Source organism: Carassius auratus, unplaced genomic scaffold (genome assembly GCF_003368295.1).
Source record: "Carassius auratus strain Wakin unplaced genomic scaffold, ASM336829v1 scaf_tig00215316, whole genome shotgun sequence".
In the NCBI taxonomy this organism is placed as follows: domain Eukaryota; kingdom Metazoa; phylum Chordata; class Actinopteri; order Cypriniformes; family Cyprinidae; genus Carassius; species Carassius auratus.
In genome coordinates this window covers 1,592,415-1,614,607 of record NW_020528035.1, presented here as the reverse complement: position 1 = coordinate 1,614,607, position 22,193 = coordinate 1,592,415, and the positions used below count along the sequence as shown (strand labels likewise).

The 22,193-nt window shown below is 35.8% G+C and overlaps 3 protein-coding genes across 7 annotated transcripts in view; 1 reads left to right on the top strand and 2 right to left on the bottom strand.

Moving 5' to 3' along the window:
- Window positions 1-628, bottom strand: part of fsd1l (fibronectin type III and SPRY domain containing 1-like) — a 34,597-nt gene extending 33,969 nt beyond the window's left edge. For all 4 annotated transcript variants that reach the window (XM_026259950.1, XM_026259951.1, XM_026259953.1 and 1 more), the window contains exon 1: window positions 529-628. In XM_026259950.1, the coding sequence (XP_026115735.1) occupies window positions 529-543 (15 nt within the window). In that variant the 5' untranslated portion in view covers window positions 544-628. The remainder of the gene's footprint in view (window positions 1-528) is intronic.
- A 2,642-nt stretch (window positions 629-3,270) lies between these two features.
- Window positions 3,271-19,046, top strand: rilpl2 (Rab interacting lysosomal protein-like 2). Of its 2 annotated transcripts, none has more exons than XM_026259915.1 (4): window positions 3,271-3,713; window positions 4,378-4,529; window positions 4,783-4,902; window positions 17,516-19,046. In XM_026259915.1, the coding sequence occupies exons 1-4, from the start codon at window positions 3,417-3,419 to the stop codon at window positions 17,535-17,537; spliced, it is 591 nt and encodes a 196-aa protein (XP_026115700.1). In that variant the 5' UTR covers window positions 3,271-3,416; the 3' UTR covers window positions 17,538-19,046. The 2 variants fall into 2 exon arrangements, with proteins under 2 accessions (XP_026115700.1, XP_026115701.1); XM_026259916.1 differs by having other exon boundaries at window positions 3,417-3,713; window positions 4,381-4,529.
- kmt5ab (lysine methyltransferase 5Ab) lies at window positions 18,892-22,060 on the bottom strand. Its single transcript, XM_026259914.1, has 8 exons — window positions 21,908-22,060; window positions 21,706-21,800; window positions 21,422-21,554; window positions 21,137-21,299; window positions 20,870-20,960; window positions 20,130-20,189; window positions 19,853-20,043; window positions 18,892-19,605 (listed from the first exon to the last, which is right to left on the bottom strand). Exons 1-8 carry the CDS (start codon window positions 21,915-21,917, stop codon window positions 19,395-19,397), a joined length of 954 nt encoding a protein of 317 aa, XP_026115699.1. The 5' UTR covers window positions 21,918-22,060; the 3' UTR covers window positions 18,892-19,394.
- Between the last annotated feature and the right edge of the window lie 133 nt (window positions 22,061-22,193).

Below are 22,193 nucleotides of genomic sequence, written 5' to 3'. Positions count from 1 at the left end.
TATTTATTTTACTCTCTCATTACATAATCTGTATCTTACAACAACATAATACATTTTAAAGAATGAGACACAACGTTGAGCTAATGTAATGTATAGCACAGAATATATAGCCTATTTATGTTATGTAACAAGGGCTCAGTCCAAAGTAGCATAACACGGGACGTTAATGTAACATTTTCAAAACCGGCAACACAAAACACATGTGTGTCAGATTCGGTCTAATATAAATCCTCTTCATGAATATGGCTGCCTATATACAGCCACAGGTCAAACACTATTTTTAATACGCCAATGTCAATTCATAAAGGCCTCAAGAACAGTTGACAATTACAGTGAATATAGCATATTCGTTTTTCGCTTCATTGGTATGAATGTAAAGCATGGTCTATTTACAGAGCCGGGCGATTATTAACGGTGCTGCGTATAAAAGCGACATGATAGAGTAATATGATTCCATCATCATAATGGGTCGCTGAGACATTTCAGCTTTTCGATTATATCTAATCACTGCAACTGTTTGCTACTTACTTTCTGAGAGTCCATTACGAGGAGCGCAGAGGAACTGTCTTCAGCTCATGAACTGTTGAGAATGTCGCCAGCAATGAAGCCGCACGATGATTCCCTCTGGAACGAGGAGGAGACTGCGCGTGCGCAGTGTGTGTCTCTCTCACAGAGGAATATCTATCTATGCGGCATTACGTCACCAAAGTGTGTGGACTCTTCTCGGAGGACTGCACCGGTTGAGTGACTACAAGGCGCCTGGTCGGGTTACACACCAGGGGACCTATTCTCCTCTGGCTTTACACATAAAACATAATGTCAATAATCACGTAGGCCTACCTATGTTAAAATATTGATCGAACTGTATTATTAAAGAGATAGTTCTGCCTAAAAGGAAAATTCTGTAGCCTAATCATTTAGGCTACTCAATCTCAAGCTGTTTCAAACCTGTAGGCGCTTCTTTGTTGAGCACAAAAGAAGATATTTTGAAGAATGTTAGTAGGCTAACCGAACAGATGAAGGTAGCCATGGAAGTCCATGGCTTATTTTATAGCTTATTTATCGCATCAGGATATCCACCTTTTGCTACTGAGCTACAATGTTCAAGTCTGGAGGTCATGGAAACGTTTTACAAGTCTTGCCTTGAGCATCACTGAATGTCATGAGTTAAAATGTCAGGCACTATTAGAGTAAAATGTGCAGAAGATGTTGGATTGGCCAAAAATTACCAAAAGCTAACAAATTTTCAATAAATAAATAAAACAACAACAACGAGAGTTATCCAACAATAAATAATAATTATCCAATAGTAAATAAAAATAGAATAAGCTACTGTCGACACAATAGCATGTTTAAACAGCCAATACGGTGACTAAATGCACACAGCACATCATTTTAACTTCAGAATCAATACACAGAAAAACACAGCAGTCTGGAACAAAGTGAAAAACAGCCCACAATTCAGTGAAGATCAGTGAGCATTCATCAACCCCTTACCCTTCCTCTCCTTGAAGACCAGTTGAGAATCCCCATAGAGCTGTGATGAGACCTGATACCAGAGAAAATGAGCATCTACTGCCACTCAGTGGACACACACCAAGAAGACACTTACAAACCATATCATCTTGTACATTCAGTTATTATTTTGTGTTTTAGCATATAAGTAAACATACATGGTGAAAAATCTTATTCAGTACTAAATAAAATTTAAAAAAATATATTATTATTATTTATGGGGTTTTTTTTCAGTGGCAGACATAGGTGTGTAAACTTGGCACAACTGTATAATTCATAGAATGGTGTTTTTAAATGTGTTTATGTGAATTCTGTAGTCTTTCAGTTTCAACTGAATTGTAAAATTACAGAATAGTTGATTGAGTATTTTATCCTTTTTGGAAATATTAATACAAGTGCCGTATTTTATATATATTCTGCATAAATAAATAAATATGTTTTTGCTTTTTTTTTTTTTTTTACTTTGTGCTATTAAAACCAAATTGGCAAGCGTATTTATTTCATCATTTAACACACTGGATATCGTCCTGCTAAATGCACACTATAAATGAGAATACACTCTCATCTCCCTTATATATGTGTTAAGGGTATGGGGAGGAATCTCCAATTAAGAACAATGTCTGTAAACTGTAATACATTTAAGTTTAGCATGTGGAGGATAGTTATGCATCACCCAACACACACACACAATACATAATGGGAATTAAATGGAAACAATATAAAACTTAGCTGTCATGGCACAAAAAAATAAAAATATGAAAGGGAGACATCTTGCCACACCACTGGGGCAAAATAACCCCTCTACCTGGGGAACACAACATCTGATCTAAAAGGCAAATTAATCCTGATTTTATTTTTATTTTTTCACTTTGGAAAAACAAAAATGCCATTAACTGAATTGGTAAAATTGTGCATCTTGGCAATGTAATTTGAATTAACCTAAAATGGAATGTTTCCAATATGAATTCCAAATAGGCCATTATAAAATTATGATAATGATATTGAGATTTATTTGTTGCTACTTGTCACATTTGGCCTGTTTGGGCATTAAAACTATGAGAAAATTATTGAACTAGGCACTTTTTATTTATTTTTTATTGCCCCTATTATGGGTTATGAATGGTTCATATTTTGGTTTTGGGAGTCACCAACAACACGTTGACATGCATGAAAAGTAAAAAAAAAACACTTTCACTGTCTTTTGTCTTATAATATGCATTTACTTTTACCTTACTTGCTCAACGTCTCCAAAACGATTCATTTTTTTCCAAATCCCTCTTTTGCCTGATGCTAATCTACGGTGATGGTCTCGTTTTCATTTCATCATGAGCCTGGAGCCTGTTCTGCTTTGTGTACAGCGTTACCGAGGAAACGATATGATTTTTTACAGAAAAGCGGCACCTAATGGCAAAGAATAAATTTGCATCTTCAGACCAACGCGAAAAGACCAACAAGTGAGCGGGCAATATGCTAATATTTCACGATGACGTCAACATGGAGCGGATTGGGATTCGTTTTAAAAACGACTCGTTTCAGTGATTCAGATTCGACTCTTTCTTTTGAGAGACAATAACTTTATACACGGTGCAAAAACGTCCAAAACGTTGCAACGTTGGATGATTTTATTCACTTCGAGCTGTGTTACACACTGCATGAAATGTACTTTTCTAAAATCCATAATACGGGGCTTTAGTTCTCAAACAGTGAGCGACTCAACCATTGGCTGGTTTACACGTCACTCAAACGCTCAAAGTTACAGTAAAGTTGAGGATCCAGTTTGGAAGAGGAAGTTGTCATGTAATTTGTGAATGCATTGGAACGGTGAACTGGAAATCACCATATCTTGGAAATATAACTATTTTTTTTTTAAACAGTGTTAACATAGTTCGTCTTGGATCAGAATGGAAGCACGGCACGACAGTTCACCCATGCAGGCTTTCGATAAGGACGTTTTGGAAATGACAGTTGAAGATGTTTATGACATTTCTTACGTGATCGGCAGAGATTTATTAAAAGTCAACACAGGTAGCCGGGAATTCTCAGATTTACAGTTCAAAATCATCCGTGTGCTGGAGATGTTTGAGACCATGGTAAATAAGTACAACCTGTCGCTGGAGCAGCTGAGGATGGAGCTGGACAATATGAAGGGAGAAATGGAAAGAGTTGTAGCAGAAGATTCAAGCGGTAATGTTAACAATGTGAGTGGGTTCATGTGGAGCTCAGTGTATGGGCATAATTTCTGATGCTCCAACTGCTATTAATTTTTTTAACGAATATTTCCGGTTCAATACAAGTTAAGCTTGTTTATTATCACTTTTTTTTTAACCTATCTAACTTTTTAAAAATCCACAATAGAGGCGAGTGGGGCCAATTTTGGAGATCTTAAAGGAATAGTTCCCCAGAAAATAAAAACATTAACATAAATACTGATATTTTACTCTCCCTCAGGCCATCTAAGATGTAGAAGAGTTAATTTCTTCATCGGAACAGATTTGGTTAAATGTAGCATTGCATCATTTTCTAACCAATGGATCCTCTGCAACGAATGGGTGCCGTCAAAACAGCTTATATAAACATAACAATAAGCCACATCACTTCAGTCTACCAATAAACATCATTTTGGAGTTAACAAGTCCTTATATATATTTATTACAGTCGGATTAGGGTTTATTGTTGTGTTTCTACTATTTAAGATTGATATTTCAAGGTTTAAGACTTTAAGACTTCATATTTATTGATTTTTAGACTTATTTAAAAACTTGACAGTAAATGTTTCTTGATTAGAAGGCCAGAGTCTATTTGTAGTTTGTGCAAACATTTATTTATTTTGGGGGCAATATGTAATATTTAATTCTTTTAAAGCAGACTGTTGGTCCAAACAAACTAGTTGTGGATTTACAAGACCCAAACCGACCACGATTCACCATGCAGGAGTTAAAGGAGGTTCTGCAGGAGAGAAACAAACTTAAAGCCCAGCTGTTGGTGGCCCAAGAGGAACTACAACTCTACAAGAGGTAAAAATAAATAAAAATAATAATAAAAATAAAAATAAAAAAAAAGATTAGTAAACTGCTGTGTTTGTGTTATTCCATAATACAGTGTTCTGTGCTAAATTGGTGCAAAAAACAACAGGAACATTTTTTACTTGTGTGCTGGTTTGTCCTAATCTCAACAGCAAATAAAACAATTCTGAGCGAAATTACATCGTGCAATAATTCATTTGATCAGTGTGGCCTCAGTCAAATTTAGCATCTACTGTGCTTGCAGTGGAGTCTTGGGCTCTAAACAGAAGATGGTGGAAGTAAACCTGGAGACCCTTCCTCAGTCAGAACCTGCACCCTCCACCATTATAGAGGAGCCCAAAGAGAAGAGCACCATTCAGAAACTGTGAGTGCTTTTAACTAGTTTGGTCTTTGTCGGAGCTTTGTGCAGTTTCGGGTTTCAATAAAAGACAGAACTAAACCTCTCTTTAAGTTGCCATAGTAACTTACACTGTGAATCTAGTCTCTGCCTTCTTGCTGTTGGCTGAATAGAGGTCAAATGTTTATTTTATTCTTCTTATTAAGAAATGTATGTAGGATTAGAGAGCATTTAATTATGTGAAAAGATCATTAGACTATGTAGAAAAAGCCACTACACATTGAAATAGACACTTAATTACATTTATTAAATATGTTTGTAAAATCATGTAGCCTACACCTATGAACATTTTACACTTGAAGCTTTACCTGATTGAATTATGTATTTATGTTTAATTTTTTTTCCCGTTTTTTATTTTTTTGCCAGTGGGATACCATGAAAATTAAGATTAGTTTATTATACCGTTCTGCAAGTTTTCACCTCTGACATTTGAACATTAGTTAAGATTTAATTAATCATAGTATGCAGAAACCTTTTTGTCGGGTGCTGTTGCCATGTTGAATCATAGTTTCAGAGCTCCATTGATCGTGGCTTTTCAAAGTCTTGATGCATGCGCTAAACTAAGATCCAAAACACTTAGAATGGATTGAACTAACTCTGTTCAGCTGTTCAGAAACTGAAAAAAAAGTTTCCCATCTCAGGGAATGCAAGTCAACTCCTAGATTGGTTGAACATCCTTTCTGCAATGCACCCCAGTTCAGTCATTTTGATATTTAAAGTATTATACTTAAACGTTTATTCATCCAAAAGCAGGAGTTGGCTAATATACTGTTTTAATCATTATAATCTTAAAGGGATGCTCAACCCAAAAATAAAATTGTCATTAATCACTTACCCCTATGTCGTTCCTAACCAGTAAAAGCTTTTACATTAAGTAATTTAGCAAAACGCTTTTATCCAAAGCAACTTCCAGAACAGGACAATGGAAGCAATCAAAAACAACAAAAAGAGCAATGATATATAAGTGCTATAACAAGTCTCAGTTAGCTTAAACACAGTACACATAGCAAGGGCTTTTAAATAATATAATAAATAAAAGAAGACCGATAGAATAGAAAAAGAATAGAGCAAACTAGTGTTAGAGGTCTTATATATATACAATTGTATGATAAATGAAAAGAAAACAGAATAGAAAAAGTTTAGAAAGGTAGTTAGATTTTTTTTTTTAAACGTACAATTTGTAAGATATTTGCAGCAAAATATCCTTAGACCACTAGGTTAGTGTTATATATTTTTTCCAGCTGATTACTAACAATATCTCTAATGTTTTCAACTACATGTAAATCATGAGAAAATTCCCATTCTAAACAGTGACACGGGGCAGTGCAGTCACCTGTCAATGACGTTAGTTACCCTTTGTTACCGCCTTTACTGACATAGAAACCACATGACAACAGTGTCGTGGACAAATGCGGAAGTAGTGTCTAGCGTCCAGCAAACCACAAACTTGCTTCAAGCAGTTCCTTATTTACTTCTTGCACATTTTATGGTGGATTGTCTTACTTATGTTCCATAAATAACTACTGTTTACCATGTAGGGGAATTTACAGTTAAAACCCAAGGACCAGATATGTCGCAATGAAGACCCGGACTCAGAGATGAGTTCAATTAATAATAATAATTTTACTTGAAGAAAATAGTTTGCAATTTCATCAGCAGAAGTCAGCTTCAACACTCTCGAAGGAGTTCGCAGGCCGCCCCCAGTACAATACAAAATCAACCACAGTTATACCCTGACAGAGGACACTAATTGCGTCAATACATGAGTCAACAAAATTCTGATTGGTTCCAAAACCTAGATAAAACTCTCCAAAGACGTAGATCTGATATGCTGGACACTGGCAGTTGATCTTTTGTCCTGGGACTGTCTGAGCTTCTCCCTGTACAGACAGATACTAACACACATACACAGAGAACTTATCTAAAATTCAAGGCTTTCTAGCACTGGCGAGTGTCTTATCATTACGGTTGGATACACACACATAATATGTGGACATTAATCTTGAGGAAAAGAAATACAGCACACATAAGGTTACACATTTCACTCTTGCTATAACTTGATTAATAGTCAAACAAGAAATCATGTAATAAAATAATTAATATCAGTATGAAGGATATGGCAAATCGGCATCCACTCCTTCAGTCCCCCGTTTTAGATCAATGTGGGGTCTAATACCCCACATCTGGTCTAATAAATGAGGTCAGGTGTAGTTGTGATGCATGCTAATAATACAGGCTGTTTGTCAACTTAAGCAGGTGCATATACTTAAGATCTCTGGTACTGGCTGACATTTCTAGTAATAAACACATTATTTTGTACAAAATACTTCCCATAATCATTCTTACTTCCCATATACATTCATCTACTTACTTAATCCCACAATATCGGCACTTGCACTAGTCTTTCTTCACATAATGTCTTTTCCAGTGAATCATTCTGTGTGTCCCTCTACCTGGAAAAGTGTCCTCCATCCATATATACTTTCATCAACATATCTTTGTAAATACCTCTCTTCCTACTACAGCTACTTCACACTTACCCTCTAAAACAAAACATTTATCCAACAGCCTTAAGACTAAATTTGCATATTCATTAACCAGATTTAACAAATCATTAAAGAAAACCGCATACACTATAACCAATTCATTTTTTTTTTTTAACCCTTAAGAAGGATATTTGCCTTATTTGTTTTCTTTTAGCATGTTTTATACAACTATGATGAATTTTAGTTAATTTGGTCATATCTTAAAATAAACTCATTACAATAAACGTATATATATTATTCTCTGGAAGCCGGGCTAAATGAATAACCACTGTTATTGCATTCCTGACATATGTCAGACCCTCAGTCACCTCACAGATACCAAATATAGACATTGCTTATAACCTAAATCCCAGTAAAGATACCCTTATTTTATGAAAATCTATAATTTTCCCCATCAATGGTACAATTATAGAGATTGATTATCTATTTTACCCTTTCATTCCAAACTTGGTGTTAAAAACACAAAAATAAACAAACCAAAAATAAGTAAGATCAATATTGAGCAATCTTAAAAAAATAAAAATAATCATAATCATAATCATTATTTCCTCGAAAACCTAGAGCAGTTCCTAGTTTATTACTTAATAGCCCTTTTATTAAGTTTTACTTTCACCACGAATCCATTTGCAGTCATCATAGTTCACATGCTGCTTACACATACATTAACCATTAACCCAAACTTGTCATTGTTAACAACATTTGATCAAAATTACATTTTAAGTATCGAAGTGTCTAACTTCAAAAATACAACTAACCTATCCACTTATTGTCATGCATGTATTTTATACCAGGACATTACTGTTAACCATACTCATTGCCTTATTATTACCCTTTTTTTTTTTTTTTTTTTTTAATGTAAGTCTTGTCAATTATCATACCATATTACTGTACTCAGACTATATTAATGACACATTCAGAAGCAAATCCTCAATACCTCGTATTAAGTCAATTTAGTTCTCACTGTTGTGTCAGTTAGAAATGCTTACACATCAGCTACGTGATCAATGTCTTTAAAACCCTTGTTCATGTTTGTCATTTGGCAGTGATATTTATTTACTCAAAATTATTATAAACTGAAAAAGAGCACACAGATTTCCCAATACTATTACTAAATGAACAATACTATTACTTAGTTCTAAACGCCCAAATATTTATTAAAGAGACATCCTCAGTTTCTGTAAATATGTATTGAAACAGTATACATAATCAAAAAGCCCTGTCAGTGTTCACAATATTAATTTGATTTGACCTGACAGGTGTTCATAAGCAGCTCCATAGAGCCTATTACAATTGTTTTGTTCAAACAAAATTTATTATTAATATTTTTTTTTTTTTTTTTTTTCTGTGCTATTTCAATTAATTCAAACCTCTTGTTATGGATTTGCTCCATTAAGGGGCTATCCACACGTTTTTGTTCAACTTATCTCTGTTCTACATAAACCACTACATAAAGCTTTTGCACTATATTACACAAGCAGGATTCACTCCTTTGTTTTCCCACCAGGCTTCTTTATGTGAGGGTGCTCTCTGGATAATTTGGTTAGTGACGTAGCCAATCTGTCACTGTTTTTCTGCCGTCAAGTCTAAAATATTTACCTTCACCATTCAAACAACAAAGTGTTAACTTGTTAAAATTTAGACCCTCATTTAAATTTAGGCATGGATTTTAAACCCATTTTGGACGGCCAACTTAAATTTCACAAATCCAATCATATAAACACTCTTTAACATATTAATCCAGAGAGTGATTTAAATCAGTATTATAAAAGACAAAACAAGTCATTATTACCAGTAGCAGACAGAGCTGAATAACCAATCCACTTAAAGCTTGTCCCATGTTTGGCATTGTCTTTTCATTAGTTTCACTCAGAATTATCGACTTCTGTAAAGTAATTTCACTTAACACATCTGTAATGATAAAACACTCATTCCAGAGGTTAGTGACTCAATTTGAAACAAAACAGGAACAGAATTGTCCCCCAATAATATATATATAGCCATCCTCATGCATGCACATACTTAACACATTTATATTTTAACAGCTCATATTTAAGGTTTTCCTTTTGGTATTAAATCGGAAGGATTTAAACTCAAACATTGTCTGTGCATTTTACCAAGTTTGTACCTAATCTCTTATCTAATCTCAAAGTTTGCCTGTTCATTAATGATTTTTATTTTGAGAAAAATCAGCTGGGTTGTTTTGGTCTTAAAATTATTGCTCTGTTTTGGTTACTCTTTCTTAGCAGGCCAATAATAGAAGAAGAGCACCATCCCTGCCTCCACTCAAGCACTCTCTCTCTCTCTCTCTCTTACTGTGCAAAATATTATTTATTTATTTATTTTGACAATTTTTGCCAAACTTTAACTTAGACTATAATATAAAATTCATTACAACATATAACCCTAAATTATTCAAATAAGTTAAAAATGTCAAAGTTTCTAGATCTAAAATCTCAGTTTAAACTGTTTAAAATACATAATGCTAGGAACATTTCTTTAAAATTATTTTTACCTTACATGCTTAATTCCCTTAACCTTTGTTATCTAAACCATCTCTTGATTAAGCAGAAGCAGTCTTCATTTTTAGCCACCACCATATCTTGTTATCATCTTGTGTCATGCCTAATGACCTGCATGAGTAAAGACTATGATATAGACATATTAGTTCAATATCATTTTAGCCTCATAAGAAATTTTTGTCTCAAAATAATGGCTGTCATCACATGGTCTCAGATGGTTCTTGAAAGCCCATTGCCATTAACTTTTTATAAATAAGCTCCTTGTCCTCAGGGTGTGATCCACTGGCATAGTTGCATCAAGTTGTGGACTCTTGTCACAACAATCAGTCAAGGAATGTGGTTGCTGGTGATCAGGTCTGGAGGAGCTCACATTTTGAGGCAGATTGCTGTACTTCATACAGTTCCCCTCTTAATGATGCTCTAGGCCTATCAAGCATCCGCTCAACTCCACTACCATCTCACATATAACACCTCCCTTCAGGGCAGGTGCCCAGTGGCGGTGACCCCCTGCCTTAGGTTGTCCCCTATTGGCCAGAAGAGGATCTTACCCGTCATTGAGAAATCACCTCATGCACACTGGTAACCACTCTTTCCCGTTGAAACATCCTCGACAGTCTTCTTCCAGAATCCAGTATTTCCTGCAGCTTAAGGAAAGGTGCACTCAAGAACCATGAGAGCCATTGACAGCACCTACTAGTGTTAAAACATTGAAAAAGGTTAATCAAACTAATATTTAATCGCTAAACTCAATTGGATACCTCCAAACTATCATGCTGAGATTACTCAGTGAATTTATTTTTCACACCCGTCCATTCATTGTAATTTTCTGTTGCTTCTGTAGCTGCAGCCATCAGGCCCTGTATGATGGTGGAGACTAAAAAAATAAGACAGATAAGTTACTGGTCATAGAACAAATAGCAATACAACTGTTTAACTATTCAAAATTATTACATCTATAGCTCAGGGTCTGTATTATGATTTTAAAGACCTCATGTCTCTTCAACAATTGCTCCTAAATTGTTATTCATTATTTTTATAATCTCTTATTTCTTACATGCATTGGGCAGTTGAACATTTAACTACCAATTGCCCTCTTAATGCATTAAATCTGAACTCTTTTTATCATGTCCTTTAGCATCTCTGCCTATGATTTGACTGAAACACTGTGCTGTACTATAAATATCTTATCACTTAAACATAAGCTCAGATAACGGCATTTTAGCTTACTTTGAATGAGAGAGAGAGAACTCTGAGGGATTCAGGACTCGTAACAATGCATTTTCATTCCTTTTTAACATAATTTCATCGAACTATCATTTTACTCTAGCCCAGTTTAAAACTTGTGAGAAATTATATGCATTTTAAAAATAAACATCTTTATATTTGTATTTTTACTTTATTTTCGCAACTCAAATGTTTCTCAAAGTTCTTTGCAGTCATTGTCATTACTTTTACATCAACTTGTATTTATCCATTCACTTAATTCTGGCCATGGCTTCTGAATTTCAACATTGGTTTTAAATCTGTCAGAGGTTATCTGACCCAGGTATATTACTTTGGGTCTTGCTAGCATGCTGTTTTCAAAGTTACTTTGAAACCCCCGTTTATGTTACTTGTTTACAACTTTATCATCTCATAAACAAAAAATAATTTTCTTTTCTCTTCTTTTTTCTTTTTTTATGATGCTGCGTGACTACAATTTTGCAATCCAACAATAAAATTACTCTTTTGGCCAAACATTAGTAAATATAGGAATTACATTTTTTTTTTTTTTTACTCAGAACATGTCTCTGGTACTTTCAAAGCTTAAGCCAGAGTCATGGTGGGGGCCAGCATGAGATAAAACAATGGCTTTATTGTAGTCAAAGTAATTTTATCTTTTTTAACAAAACATAAGCTTCTAAGTTTTTCCAAAATGCCACTGCCAATTTGTGTGCCTACAGTTTTTTTTTTTCACTAACCCAGAATTCTGTTCAGTATTCCTTGTCAGGACTTTCAACAATTATATAGGAACTGGAACAGGTCTTATGATATCATTCTTTGTCATTTAAACCTTCTATGCACAGAGAATCAGATTAAATCATCACTCAGTTACTTCTGGGATTATTTTTAACAAATCGGCACATACATTTATAAATGTTTATTTCTCAGGTTCTTTCTAAGTTTAAAGCCAATCAAGTTTTTGTTTTAACATTACAATCAGAATTAAAGCTCAGACTGATCATTCTTTAAATGAATTCAGAGAATATATATATTTTTTTTAAAGTCAGAGCTTCAGAGCCAAACTGTTTACAGCATTTGCTCTCTTCTGTTTCATTATTTCTATCAGGGCTGACCAGGTTACCTAATTTGTCAGTCATATTTCTATCATAAACCAAAAACATATTGAGGCGGCGATCTTACCAACAGCACTTGACTTCTGCGTGATGAAATTGCAAAGTATATTCCAGAATTTCCATATACTGGTCCAATCCAATCAGGGTCATGAAAACTACATTTTAGCTCTTTTGGGGTTGTTCCTGAGGCATCCCAGATCAATCAATACTTTCCCTTTGCATATATCCCTATATTTTTATAGGTGCACATATGAATTATCACTATTTATTTTTAAACACTAATTTTGGATACTCTTTTCCCTAACCACTGACCTGGCCTATTTCTAAGCTCGGGGCGCCCCTGTCTGTAATGGTGGGTAATCGAGAGTTGGAAGAGCGAGATACGACTAGAACCCCCGTCTAGCGTCTTACATTCTTCTCGGGATTTCCCGTACCCCTACTTTGGCTTACCCGGCCGTAAATGCACTGCCCTTTATGGCCTCTCGTGCTTTTCGGCTCTCTGTGCTTTGACCCAGCACTGCCCTTTACGGGTTCACATGCCTGTTAAGAATGCGTTTTTGTCCCCCCCTGGACTGTGCACACCTAGAAACAAATTTTTACGTCTCTCTCTAAGACCTATAGGTGTGCACCTGTTCCCTCTGTAACTGTACACATTTCTAAATATCTTATATCAAGACCTACCGATGTGTACTTGTACCCCTTATACTCACAAAGTTACTTATTTACAGGTATATTGTGACACCAATTTACCTACTCCACCCTGGAGCTGGTGTCTACCCCCTCACGTCTGAGTGAGTCTATCGTTCCTCCTTCTCTCGACCCCCTCCACTTACAGACAGTCCCTAACCAATAATATTAAATCTAAAATCTTTCCTACCTTGGTTTGATGATTGATCAGGGATGTCAACAAAGAACTATTGCCCGCATTCTCCACCATTAACTGTAGGGGAATTTACAGTTAAAACCCAAGGACCAGATATGTCGCAATGAAGACCCGGACTCAGAGATGAGTTCAATTAATAATAATAATTTTACTTGAAGAAAATAGTTTGCAATTTCATCAGCAGAAGTCAGCTTCAACACTCTCGAAGGAGTTCGCAGGCCGCCCCCAGTACAATACAAAATCAACCACAGTTATACCCTGACAGAGGACACTAATTGCGTCAATACATGAGTCAACAAAATTCTGATTGGTTCCAAAACCTAGATAAAACTCTCCAAAGACGTAGATCTGATATGCTGGACACTGGCAGTTGATCGTTTATCCTGGGACTGTCTGAGCTTCACCCTGTACAGACAGATACTAACACACATACACAGAGAACTTATCTAAAATTCAAGGCTTTCTAGCACTGGCGAGTGTCTTATCATTACGGTTGGATACACACACATAATATGTGGACATTAATCTTGAGGAAAAGAAATACAGCACACATAAGGTTACACATTTCACTCTTGCTATAACTTGATTAATAGTCAAACAAGAAATCATGTAATAAAATATTATATATTATATTAATATCAGTATGAAGGATATGGCAAATCGGCATCCACTCCTTCAACCATCTGCCGCTGGTTCTGTCGACAAAGACAGCTCCCACAAATGCTTTTATAACGATCAACAAGATTAGCATTATGGGCAGGGACACGAGGACGCGTCTGATCTATAGTCTGATCGCGTCTTTGCATTGACTTTCTATGTAATCTACTCGCGCAAATTGAATTTGGGTTTGTTATGTATGCCCAATTATTGTGTTTGAATGTACACGAGTGTATATATTTGTTGAATAAGTGGTAATCGTTTTCATATCGTCTGATTGATGGCCGTCAGCAGTTGGCTAGAAGACAACAAATCCCATCATTCCACGCTCCTTAGCGTCATCGAACCACACGATTGTTATTAATGAACAAGAAATGTCTGTTAGACAAGCTGAGATACGAGCAGCTACCGTCGGATCATCAGGATGGAATGAAAGGTAGAGTTAAGTGTCATCAGCATAGCAGTGGTGTGAAAAGCCATGTTTCTGAATGACAGAACCTAATGATGCCAAATAGACAGAGAAGAGAAGTGTTCCAAGAACTGAGCCCTGAGGAACCCCAGTAGTTAGATGTTGTGACCTCTCCAAGATACTTTGAAGGACCTATCTCATAGGTAAGACTTAAACCACTGAAGTGCGGTTCCTGAGATGCACTTTGCTAGTAGGGTTGATAGGAGGATCTGGTGGTTAACCATGTCAAAAGCAGCAGACAGATCAAGCAGGATAAGTACTGAAGATTTGGATTCCGCTCTTGCCAGTCTTAGGACTTGAACAACTGAGAGCAAGGCAGTCTCAGTTGAATGTTCACTTCTGAAGCCAGATTGGTTGTTGTCAAGGAGGTTGTTCTGTGTGAGAAATGCAGAGACTTGGTTGAACAAAGCTCGTTCAAGTGTTTTTGCAAAGAAAGGAAGAAGGGAAACTGGCCTGTAGTTCTCTAAAAGAGATGGGTGGAGAGTGGGTTTCTTAAGTGACGTGACATTCAGCCAAGCATGGAGACCCATACTCAGAATTCGTGCTCTGCATTTAACCCACCCAAAGTGCACACACACAGAGCAGTGAACACACACACACCCGGAGCAGTGGGCAGCCATTTATGCTGCGGCGCCCTGGGAGCAGTTGGGGGTTTGATGCCTTGCTCAAGGGCACCTAAGTAGTGTTATTGCCAGCCTTAGATTCGAACCCACAACCCTAGGGTTAGGAGTCAAACTCTCTTACCACTAAGCCACAACTTCCCCTAAGTAGTGGAGTTATACGAGCCTGTCTAAATGATGAGGGGAAAAACACCAGTGTGGAGGGATGTGTTAATGATGTGAGTGAGTTCAGGTACAACTGCAGGAGAAATGGCTTAAAGGAGATGAGATGGAAAAGGATCAAGTGGACAGTAGTATGATTAGAAAGGATGAGTTTGGAGACATCTGCCTCAGAGAGTGAAGAGAAGGATGTAAATGAGTGCATATTTGCTGGTGATATGAGTTTGATCGGATTTTGGTGTGGAAAATTGTGCACTGATGTGTTTAATTTTACTACATGAAAAATGTGGCAAAGTCGTCAGCTATTAGAGATGAAGCAGGAGGGGGAAGTGGAGGACAAAGAAGTGAGAAATGTTTTAAAAAGCCCGCAAGAGTTAGATGAATTGTTATTTTTGTTATGGTAGTAGGTAATTTTAGCAGAGGAGACATTAGCAGAGAAGGAAGAGAGGAGTGACTGACCAGTGTGCAGTGGACTAACCAGTACATGATCAGTGGAGCAGTGTCGTGTATAAATAAGGTCCAGTTGATTGCCTGATTTGTGAGTAGCAGTAGTTGACATTCGGTTGAGATCAAAAGAGGCAAGCAGAGTGTGGAAATCAGCAGACAGATTTATCTAGGTGGATGTTGAAATCTCCAAGCATAACTAGGAGAGTACCATCCTCAGGAAAGGTTGAGAGCAGCACATCTAATTCATCCAAAAAGTTACCTAGTGGTCCTGGGGGTCGAAAAGACAACTACAAAATGTATTTTAAGAGGGTAGGTAACAGTAACTGAATGGGATTCAAAGGAACTGTTGACACTCAAAGACTGTAAAGGATTAAATTTCCAATCATTAGAGATGAGCAGACCAGTACCTCCACCTTTTCCAGTCAAACGGGGGGAGTGGGAAAATATAAATTATTGGAGAGTGCTGCAGGTGTAGCGGTGTCCTCTGGTTTTATTCAAGTCTCTGTCAGGACCATGAGATTAAGCTTTGAATGACTAATAATGGAAGTAATGAAATTGGCTTTGTTTACAGAAGACTGGCAATTCCAGAGACCAATAGAAAAAGAAAGTAGTAAATTAGCAGACATAGGCAAAGTGTGCAGGTCGTTAAGATTGCGCTGTCTACATTGTGTGACGGTGGTTTGCGAGTGGTAGTGATAATAGGGATTTATATCCCTTGCCGGTACAATACAATTTTAAGATATTTTGGATGAAAATTGGGGGGCTTGTTACTGTCCCATAGACTGCCAAGTACTTTACACTGTCAAGGTCCAGAAAAGTATGAGAAGCATCATCAGAATAGTCCATCTCCCATAAGTGGTTCAACCATGTTATGAAGCGACGAGAAGACTTTTTGTACACAAAGAAACTATAACTATATAAACTGTTTTTTTTTTTCGTTTACAAACATTATTCTCATCGCTTCAGAACATTACTGTTGAACTACTGATAGCAGATGGACTATTTGGATGACATCTTTCATACTTTTCTGGACCTTTACAGTGTAACTTACGTGGCAGTTAAAAAATTACTTTTTGGGGTTACAAATGGAACAGTCTGATTGAATGGAACTTCTGACGGATCATGTGACACTGAAAACTGGAGTAATGATGAAATTCAGCTTAGACATCACAGGGATAAATTACATTTTAAAATAGAAAGCAGTTATTTTAAATTATAATGCTTAACAATTTTACTGTACATTTAATCAAATGCAGCATTGGTGAACAAAGACACTTAACTAAAGTCTTATTCAAAACTTTCAATCAGTAGTTACTTAAAATACATGCCAGTATTGTAAGGCAGGTATGTGTACCTGTAAAGTCTGTTGTGTCTTGTAGAATTTCGGTGACTCATGTGAGTGGAGTTACCAGTAGCTGCAAGGTGCATCAGGTCTGGAGTCATGCCCAGTGGAGTTTACCCTTCTACCTCGAGTTATACATTTGTCAAAATCATACAAAATATATTGTTTCAAAGCAGCTTTACAGAGGCATAGGTTTAAGTGTCAATAGATTCACAAGAGATTCACACTTTGAGTGTCCAGATAGCAAGCCAGAAATGGATGTAGCAAGGAAAAACTCCTGGTGATATTTAGGTAATGAAGAGAAAATCTAGTTTGTTAGTTTGAGAATCATTCTATTGTTGTATTTGTTCTGTTATATTAATGTCTTCCAACTTTGGCACCCTTGATAATATGTATATGTTTATGACATTTCTTTTCTGTAAGTCCACACAGGTGCTCGGTAAACTTATGTCCACAACTCTGCATTAATTTCTTTCTCAAAGCTTTTCTGCTCTAAAGAAGAATGATGTTTTAGATATTTTCTAGCTCTTTGTAACACTGACCATATTTTATGATCCTGTGTGTTGGTTGATGTTGCTGACAAACAGTCTGTCTCTTTTCAGGTTCTCATTTCGACAAAAATAGTTACCAGAATTTTGCACAAACTAAACACATTAGAGACAAGCAACCCTTCCAACAGGATGAGGACAGATGCGAAGAAGTGATGTTTTTAATACTTCCTATTTCTGGCTGGAAATCCTTCGTCTTGCTCCTACTCAGTGTTTTTAATTGTGTACATTTTTAACTCTATGATTGTGACAGTTCTCACTTTGTTCATCACTGAGTGTGAATTCAAACATGAATGACAAGATATGCCCCAAAATGTCCCTCTAAACACCTCCCTTAGCTAATATACATTTGCAGACTATTTGAAACACTAGATTTTCATTAATATTATTTAACATTAATATGTGACATTACTAGAATCAAATTTATATCAGTCATTTTATGAATAGCACAATGGCACATTTATGGACTGTTTTTGTGTCAGTACTCAATCAAATTAGCTTAAACATTGATTTGATGTTTATATGCCTCTAAGACCTTATTTATGAGCTTACGGAATTAGAAAACATCTTCAGACTGTGTCTGTTGCAAGTATTTACAAGCTTTAGGACAGAAACTATCCAAATGATTATGCACTTTCTAGTCTTAATTTAAATTTGTCTTAATAGTCTAGAATTTAAGCATTGGAACACTTGAAATTTTAAGGTTCAAATTGAGGTACTTCAACTAAACAAAAAGGCTGCTGTATGAGGTAATGTGTAGTGCACTAAATCTCATTAAGGTACATGAAGGGGTAAAATGTGGGCCATATGTCAAGATTCACTTTTATTGTCTTGCAGAATTCACTGTAATTTAATAGACTGGATGAATTTTATGACAGAAGAATCAAAGTGTTTTGCGATAAGAAGGTATTATGAAATGCTGTTCTGAGTACATTTTTTTTTGTACATAGATTACTGGATTTAACATGAGATTGAATCATTTAAACTATTAATTTCCCTAGTTTTATTTTCCAATCTAACTTATGATCTTATGTCTGTTGTTATTTTTTGCCTTATTTGTGTGTATTGGATGTTCCCCATGTCCTATATTTCTAGTATCCTTTATATATATAAAAAAAATTTTAAAAACATTGTTTGAAAAAATAAATACCTTTGTCACAGAGTTGTTTTGGTTTGTTTTTTGGTATAACGGCTCCCTGAATTACACTTTAACAATCGGTAATCTTGATTCATTTAATTGTTTACAGGACCCAGTTTTCTAGTGTCTTGGTACTATGTTATGGGGGTTCCTAACACGTTACTTGCAGCCAGATGCAGTAAAAAAGATAAAAATAAGCAAGTGTATCACTTAGTCTTAGATTCTTCTGATTGTAATTACAGTCTTAGTCACGTTTTAATGGTATAACATTTGACATGTCATGCTTTGAAGATTTATTTCAATCAAATGTATTTATTAAAGAAACTGTATAAAAACAACCATTATGTAGAGTTTTGTGCAGCTGAAATTTTTTTGCACAACATTTTAAAGCATTAATAAAAGCATATGGTTTATATTCTGTGCTTCTTTAATGTTGTAAATCCTTATCAAAAAAAAAAAAAGAGACAAAGGATTCAAAATCAATTTCTTAATGTGGTATAATAATTTTGCATATACAAATGTACAGTAACTGCACCCATTTGAATATTCTCATCTTTAAAATCAGAGGCTTTGAATTCTTATACATTCCTTATTAAAATTAAGTCCACCCTACTAGGATGTAGATATTTAAAAACCTAATTTATAGTTGCTGTGGGTCATTCAAAACCCAACACAAATAATTTTATGATACCATGTGTTAAAATTAAATGGTTTGGCAACTCCAAACATCAGTGTATGTCCATGTTATTCCACCAATTTAAATACTATCACAATAAGACAACTAAACAGAGTGAATTAATGCTTAAGCCAAGGATGAGCAGCAATGGCTTCTTTACTGCGGTCACCGTAATCATAAAGCAGCTCCTCATCTACTTTGATGTCTCTGGAAGCTAGGAATATAAGGTGAGGTGTTCCATTTATCTCATGCAGTTTGGTCCGAAGGTTGCCATTCTTACTGTGGTTGATCAGTCGGCCCAGACGGTCAGTTTCTTTGGTACCATCCACACTTTAAAAAAAATAAAAATAAAAACGCACACATTCGATTGAATGGGTCTCTCTGTTGACCAACAGTTTTCGGTCAATTCTAAGTAAAGGCTCAACAAACTAAACTCTAGAGTTCATGACCATTCATACAGATAGCAATGTTTACCTCAAATCTTGCATTAAAGCATATCAATAGTCAAAGTGAGATTAAAAATGTTCTGGCCAGAAGATTGTTTTATAAGAAATTTAAAACACACCAAAATACTCACCAGTAGGTTTTGTCATGGTAGCGGAAATAGTACATGTAGCAGCCAGTGGTTGGGTCTTGAGCATATTGAGACTCTCTTGCTTTAGCATCAGCAATCTCTAACAATTCCCCGTGGTACTCTACTACAAACTGGTCTTTCTGAAACGCTCGGTCTGCAAAAACACCTCTTCCTTTTCCGTCAATACTTTTCACCTGATTTTGAAAATGGAAAAATGCTAAAACCAAAGAAATTAAAAGTTCTAAAGTTAAAATGTAGACCATCTGCTTAATAAGCTTACCTTGAGCCCCTCTTCAACATTGTTTTTGATGAGATCATCAAGGTGCTGCAGCTTTTCACACTGTTTTAACACATGTCCACATTTAGCTCTGGATTTAGAATTCATTTTTAACCATGATAAAAAAATAAAATAAATTCAATGGTAAATTGAGTTTTAAAATAATGGGTCTTAAGAGCTAAAAATGCACAGCAAAAGGTAGCATATATTTCTTCTGTATTGTGATGTACATCAATGCAGAACAGAAAAAAAAAAAAAAAAAAAAAAAAAAAAAAAAAAAAAGAGTTGCAGAGTGGGACTTGGTTCAATGCAACGGTTATTGAGATGTAGGTGTGGCCAAAGTTTGCATGAGTTTATGTAAGGGTACAACAATTGTAGTTGTACAATTGTTTATGTAATTAACCCTTACATGAGTTTATGTAAGGGTACAAATTGTAACAATTGCAGGCCCCCAAATGCAGTTGACATATAAATGGATAGCCAAAACGCATAGGTTTTCCAATTTTGCACAAAAAAACGGTTTTGCATAAAAACCCTGTGAATTATTGAAGTCTTGATTGTCACCAGAAGGAAGTCATGCATATTTCCCCAGAAGATTCAAGTATGAAAATTATGAGGTCAATTTTTTTTTTTAAGAAAAATTATGAATTAATCATTCACAAAAAGCTGCATAACATGCATTTTGCCAACTTCAAGAATAAACCATAAAAAATTTACACTTCAGATTCTGGAAGTTTACCAACCTTCAACTCAGCTGTGCCTTTCCTGCAACTTCGCCGAACAGGAAAATAATCGGTGACCTTTCGATTGGGTTTAGACTTCTTGTTTTTCAACCTAAAATGTGATAAACACACAATGTAAGAAGATTTTACTTCTCTTGGAAATTGATGCATATTAACATTTTTCACTTATAAACTAGCAAACACACAAACAATAAGTAACTAAATCAAAAAATAAATGACTGAAACAGGCAACTATTTAGCAGTAGACATATTTAAAACTAGACATACTTTCTGTCTTTTGTCGTTTCACCATTTATCCTTTGCCCGGATTTTGTTTGCTTTCTTGTCCCAGACCCTTTATGAGGCGCATCAGTCTGCTCATTAGGTCCACAAATAAGGCTCTGTTTGCCACTGTCCCCTTTTTTAGGTGCATTCGGCTCTGCGTCTTTGACTAACCATAGAAAGAAGAAAGCAGCAAGTAAAACCAACTCTGGAGAAAACTATCTGGTGGAAAGAAAAAAAAAGACAAATGTTGTTATGTAATGTTATCGTTATTAAGGTTTAAACAAATACCTTCACTCCGTTCGCTGGTTTTAGGTAAACGGTCCGTTGCTGTATTGTCATCTAAAATAAGGTTAAGTGGGTTATTCCTGAGCGGCTTGTTCAGATTCAGACAACTATGTATTGTTGGCTGCACTTGGCATGACTGAAAGAGAAATAGAAACATTAAATCAAATTAATTTACGAGGAAATGTATTCTCAACGCGTTTACGGGGAATAACGTTAGGTCACAACATCGCTCAGTAACAATCATACACACAGTTGGTACCGAACGAATACCAACGCATCTCTCCTACCGTGGGTTTTCCGTCCTTGTTCTCTTTAGCCTCTTCTACTTTCTCGTTGATACTGCCGTCCACAGGTCTTCGTTTGGCAGAAGAGGACTTTTTGCCTAACGAGTACATGAACAATGTTTATTTCTGAAAATTATTGTGTTACGAGTTCGCTAAACGAATGATTGCCTTTGAGTTTCAGGCTAATTTTCAAAAAATGTTTTACCCTTTCCCATCTTGGATTGGATTTCTCACAACAAACGAAATGGATTATAAACACTACAGCATGAGACAAATAACTCGACGTCAGGCTGCCTGGGTTTTAAATATCATTCGCATCGTTCATTGGTCAATCCCTTGAAGAGTAGGATTGTGATTGGTTTACTGATCGCGGAAGCAGGAAAAAAAAACTTGCGTCGTGCTACGTGACGTACTTCCGACATGAAATAATCGCTATTTTCCAGTTATGTAGTAAAATAGTACTTATAAATTGTTTATGAAAACAAAGAGTA